The following is a 5,674-nucleotide window of genomic DNA, read 5'->3' on the forward strand; positions in this document are numbered from 1 at the left end:
TAAAAAACAAGCAATTTCTTCATTGATGGTACCAGCTTTTTCTATTTGTCTGTATTGTAATGTAGATTTTGTCTTTTGTAAATTAATTATATAACCTACACAGCATGTAAAAGCTCTCAATATTTAGTCCCATGATTTTCTAGCAATAACACAACTTGTCACCCAACAACACCAGTGGTGTACAAAAGATAATGTTGATGTCTACAGTATCCACAAAAAGAACTATCAATTCACTCCACTGGGAAAAATGTTCTCCTTTGTTCAATGTATGTGAATCTAACAGGCTGTGATGTATATAAAGGGTTGATGTGGCCTATGCTCATTAGCACTGAACTCTCACTCCTATACTGTACTGTACTCATCTTAAACAAGGAAAGGTAAGAAAATATGATAATTTATTTTTGGGCAGCTGGATATTCAGGGGGAGGAAGATAACATAAATCTGTTGTAATTTCTAAATGATATCTTTTATAAGTTGTGAAAGAAATAAAATATAAAAGATTATATATATATAATATATATATATATATATATATATATATATATATATATATATAGATGTAGAGGTATCTGTACCATTTTAGCTGAGCTTAATAATCAAAAACGAATAGACAATACCATTTTGTGGCTAACTAAATACTCGCACAAATAAAAGCATTTCGTTAGCCACAGAATGGTATCATCTATTCGTATATATATATATATATATATATGCAAATATAACTGTATGCTCATCTGCATGTCTTAGGCAGGTCTGCAACCCCGCCTAAGACATGCAGATGAGCATACAGTTATATTTGCATATTTGCTTTCCTGTGGAGGGTTTTTGTCACTTTTTTTACTCACCATAACTTAACTCAGCAGCGCCTCTGATTCTGGGTGATATATAAATCTCAAAAAAGTGTTACAAGTGAATATATGTTCATGAAAATATTCAAATCAAAAAAGAACAGAAATAAAATTACAATCCTAATAGAAAATCAATTAATATAGTAACACCTAAAAAATCTATACCTGTGCTCTATTCTAAGAGAAAACTATACACTCACGAATGGTATAACATTAACGTGCTTAACAAACAAAACCACATAAATGTGCAAAAAAAAAGAGGATAAAAAACAGTCCTTATTTCAAAGTCCAATATGAAATAGATGCTAATGCAGGGGGTCTCCGGCTGCTCTCGAAGTGGACTAACCACATCCACATGGAATCTAGGAGAAAAAGAGAGGAGAGCCCTTTGAAAAAGTTGCCCGTGAGTGACGAAACGCGTCAGGGAGCGTCATCACGTTGGACGCATTGACACTACGTCATTATAGAGCGCTGGAGTGGACCGATCCATGCGCTGGTGTTACAGAGGCCTGGCAATTCGGAGCTACCTTCTTGGACTCTCAAACTAATATCTTACATCTACTGGCTCTGGAAATCTGCTGAAGACTTCTGCAGGGACGTTTGCCCATCCTGCATTTTTATCCCCCCTCTCCCCCTTCCCCTCATTAAATTTACTATTTTACGCTATGGGGCGTGCGCTCTCTCCTCTCTTTTTCTCATATATATATATATATATATATATATATATATATATATATATAATTTTCTAAATTCTGCCACTTACTGTAGCTCAAGCCTGCTGAGAAAAATGACTGCAGCATCCTTTCCTCAGTTATATGTCAACCCTGAATAAAGCCTATAAAAAACTGGATGAATTACATATTCTGTGATACTTGTTGCAGTACTTAATACTGTTTTTTTCACCTAAATATGCGAAGGTAATGGATGTATCTTAAATTATAAAGTACCTGTTAGAAATGGTAGAGAAGATGTTACATCGCTGAGTGCTCTCACTCTGTTGTGATTCTACTATGCACTGTAAAAAAACAATGGGCCTCATGCAGAGAGCATAGAATTTTAAAAATGGCGAATTTCATAAAAAGTAGCTTTTTTGGAGAGTTTTATTCTCCATATGCAGAAAAGTGCGAATTCTGCTATGTTTAACATGGATGCGTGTGGCGAGTTTAAATTGGCGAGATGCGCGCTTCAGAAACGTGTAAAAACAAATTCGCGCCTTTTTTCCCCCTTTACTATAGGCGGCGAGCGCCATCTTGCCATATTTTCGTGGCGCGGCAAAAATGCGAGAATCGCGCCTTTTTTTGGCGCGAACAGCCGCTACTTGCCGTTCGCACCTCTCTGCATTCGGAGAGTTTTAAAAATGGCGCGATGGAGGTTCTCGCCAGCCGCGAGGCGAGTTTTAAACATAGAAATAAAAAAATGGCGCGTTTTTCGCAACTCGCCATTTTATGCCGTTTTCTGAGGGAAATTGAACAAAAAATGGCGAGTTTTGAAATAACGATGCTCTCTGCATGAGGCCCAATATGTAGGACTGTGCTTTTCATCGGTCTTCCACGGCATAGCAGACTATTTTTGTAACTATAAGGCAATTCCTTTGAAATTACTTTTCAATACTGCATATGGGCTTTTCAGATGTGAAGAAATAATGAGATGTAAGTTATATATCTGCAATGGACAGACATCCAGGACATACTTGAAAACGAGAAATTAAATAAAATAAATTAAACAATCTTTGTTAGTTAGTCAAAGGTATCAGAGTTCTGTCCTTGGCTAATAGAATTCTCTTCTGCTTTAAAACATATAGAATTATTACATTGATGGTTTGTGTGAGGGCAATTATATATAAAAACATATTTTTCACAGTGCATCAGTGTATTTGGAAAAATATTGATTTGAGGAATACCATAATTCTCTACTCCATTGCTTTTACTTGATTGTCCTCTCCTAATATCACAATGTAGCTACAGTAATTATATCAGAGTAAAGCACTACTCATTTAAGACTCTTCATGAGTTCAGATGTAATCAATTCTATTGTCTACAGAGATAACATTTTACTCAGAATATAATAGTATATTCTCAGTATAACTCAGAATATCATAGACATTCCATAGGGTTCAGTAGTAAAGTTTGCATCACATATATATATAAATACATCACAACATATGGCGCCAGAATGGCCAATGTCATGGTCTGCATCTGTATCTATAACATCAACCTAATAAAGGCAGCGATGTAACACACATCTAACATATGAGTCCTAATAAAAATAGCACCAGTTATTGATTGCATATTTACTGTACGTTTCACATTTTAAAATGGACTGAAAAGGTACTCTATACATTGCATACTCTATACAGTTATCTTGAATGTTCTTGAAATACTTTATACATAAATCTTTTTGTTCAATTGCTGTTTTCGTGTAGATGCAGATCATTTTCTACGAGGATAAGAACTTCCTGGGTCGCTCCTACGAGTGCGTCAATGACTGCTCCAATCTAAGCTCTTATTTCAGCCGCTGCAACTCCATCCGAGTCTTAAATGGATGCTGGGTGTTATATGAGCGTCCCAATTACATGGGATATCAGTATTTCCTAAAAAAGGGAGAATATCCTAATTTTCAGCAGTGGATGGGATTCAATGACTCCATCAGGTCCTGTTTAGGGATTCCACAAGTGAGTATGTTTTTTTTCTGTATTGCAGTACAGTATATTCCCATTTTATTTTTATTACTATGGACAGGAGGTATTCACAAGTTACTATTGCATCAGGCATTCATCTTTTAGTGATCAATTTCAATCTGATCTAATCCCTTTAATCCAATACATCGTCCTATGTTACATACTGTATCAAAGTGTAAGTCTCAACTGATTGAATTCACACTATAATTGACTTTCCAAACTACAGATATACCTATTCTTTTATGTATTCTCTATCTTTAAAAGATACATCGCCAGCTAATATTTTTGCCAACGAAACACAAACTGAGATTTACACACCATTTAACACCTGCAACACTTCTTTATTCCAAGAGAAAACAAAGGTCAATGTATCTCATTTACTGGCAGAAAAATCAGATAAATGCATTTTAAATCCCTCTGAGCTAATTTGTTAAAGCAGTGTTTCCCAACTCCAGTCCTCAGGGAACCCCAACAGGTCAGGTCTTAAGGATATCCCTGCTCCAGCACAGGTGGCTTAGTCAAAATGACTGAGCCACTGATTGACCCACCTGTGCTGGAGCAGGGATATCCTTAAGACCTGACCTGTTGGGGTTCACTGAGGACTGGAGTTGGGAAAAACTGTGTTAAAGGATGGACTGATAGACATTAATGGTGAGGTGTATGATATTAGAAGGGTACCTTGCATAATTATCTCACTGGTTGCAAAGCAACATGTGTAAAAGGTGGAACTTATTATGATTATCATTAAATATATTGTAATATGCGGATGGTTCTACTTGTGGCAGCATAAACCTACAATTGTGCTTGAATAACTATTTTAACTTTGAAATACTAATCTGTATAAATTCTATCATTGCAGTACAGAGGGTCATACAGGCTGAGATTGTATGAAAGAAATAACTTTGGAGGCAAAATGCTAGAGGCCGTGAGTGACTGCCCTTCGGTCTATGATCAGTTTAATCACCATGATATCCAGTCCTGCAATGTGTTTGATGGCTACTGGATTTTCTATGAGCATCCCAATTACAGAGGGCGTCAGTATTACCTGAGACCAGGAACATACAGGAGATTCACAGACTGGGGAGCCATGAATGCTAGGGTTGGTTCCTTCAGACAGATCACAGAGTTTTCCTAGATTATATTTAATTCTGTATTTTTTTCTCCTATAATGAATAAAGGGATTTAAAAAATATTTGTGCTTATGCTTTCTATATAATTACTTGAAGGGATTTTTCTAAACATCGCAATGGGTTACAGAGTACTTTCATAACCAACATCTATTCTCAGACACAACATTAGACATTTAGAGGCCTATTCAGGAAGCTTTGATAAGTGACTTATCAACAGTTTTGAACACTTTTAGAGTGACTTTGCATGTGTAGCTGTTATAACATGCCAACCTCGCTCAAAAATAGCTTCTTTTTGATCAGTTGCACTGCCGCTGAGATAAGCCATGGGGTAACTAAAAAAATCCTCAAACTTATATTTTTGGCCAGACCGAGCTATTCAGGTAGCTCTGAGATTCATATTGCGGCTGCAACTCACACATTCTGATCTCGCTACCGAAAGGGTGACGAGATGGGATCCTGGATATGACTAATGGATAAAACCTATTTTTTACTACATCAGATTGAAGCCAGGTGTCTCCAGAGCTGACACGCATAAATATCAGCTCCGAATTTAAACCTTTGATTTCTGCCACGTATAGGGCTAAAATCATCTTTATCATTGGGAACCTCACAGAAGATGCTATACTCTGGGCTTTCCCCACTCACAAAAATCCGTAGGGAACAGTCACCCCCAAAAAAGAGAAAATAATATAAATAGTGTACACTGTTGTATAAGTGAAGAATGTATAGCTCGAATTTTGGCTCATATGTCAGCCTACTTACAGGAAGATGAAAATGTTATAGCCTCATCCAAACAGTGGCTTATCCGCCCTTTTCATGTGAAGATAAATGTAGATGTTGCCTCAGGGTAAAAGAGAAAAAAGAGACATAGTGCAATCCAATAGTAACACTTTAGTAGTTAGGACAAGTACTTCAGCTACTCACACTTTGTAAGGTAAATCAGGCATGAAAAGAGGAGGATACTGTGCTTTGATCACAGGTGCATGGTTCCTGGGCTCTTGACTTTGGTCTGGCTGCA

The 5,674-nt window shown here is 36.8% G+C and overlaps 1 protein-coding gene across 1 annotated transcript; it reads left to right on the plus strand.

Moving 5' to 3' along the window:
* Positions 1-231: 231 nt before the first annotated feature.
* On the plus strand, positions 232-4,718 carry LOC142499306 (gamma-crystallin M2-like). The gene is made up of 3 exons (XM_075608475.1): positions 232-377; positions 3,272-3,520; positions 4,386-4,718. The coding sequence occupies exons 2-3, from the start codon at positions 3,272-3,274 to the stop codon at positions 4,659-4,661; spliced, it is 525 nt and encodes a 174-aa protein (XP_075464590.1). The 5' UTR covers positions 232-377; the 3' UTR covers positions 4,662-4,718.
* The last annotated feature ends 956 nt before the right edge of the window (positions 4,719-5,674 follow it).

This window comes from Ascaphus truei, chromosome 7, assembly GCF_040206685.1.
Source record: "Ascaphus truei isolate aAscTru1 chromosome 7, aAscTru1.hap1, whole genome shotgun sequence".
NCBI lineage: Eukaryota > Metazoa > Chordata > Amphibia > Anura > Ascaphidae > Ascaphus > Ascaphus truei.

Coding starts and splice junctions, on each gene's coding strand:
- LOC142499306 (XM_075608475.1), top strand. CDS start 3,272: ATGCAGATCATTTTCTACGAGGATAAGAACTTCCTGGGTCGCTCCTAC. Junction 3,521..4,385: donor CCTGTTTAGGGATTCCACAA/GTGAGTATGTTT, acceptor CTATCATTGCAG/TACAGAGGGTCATACAGGCT.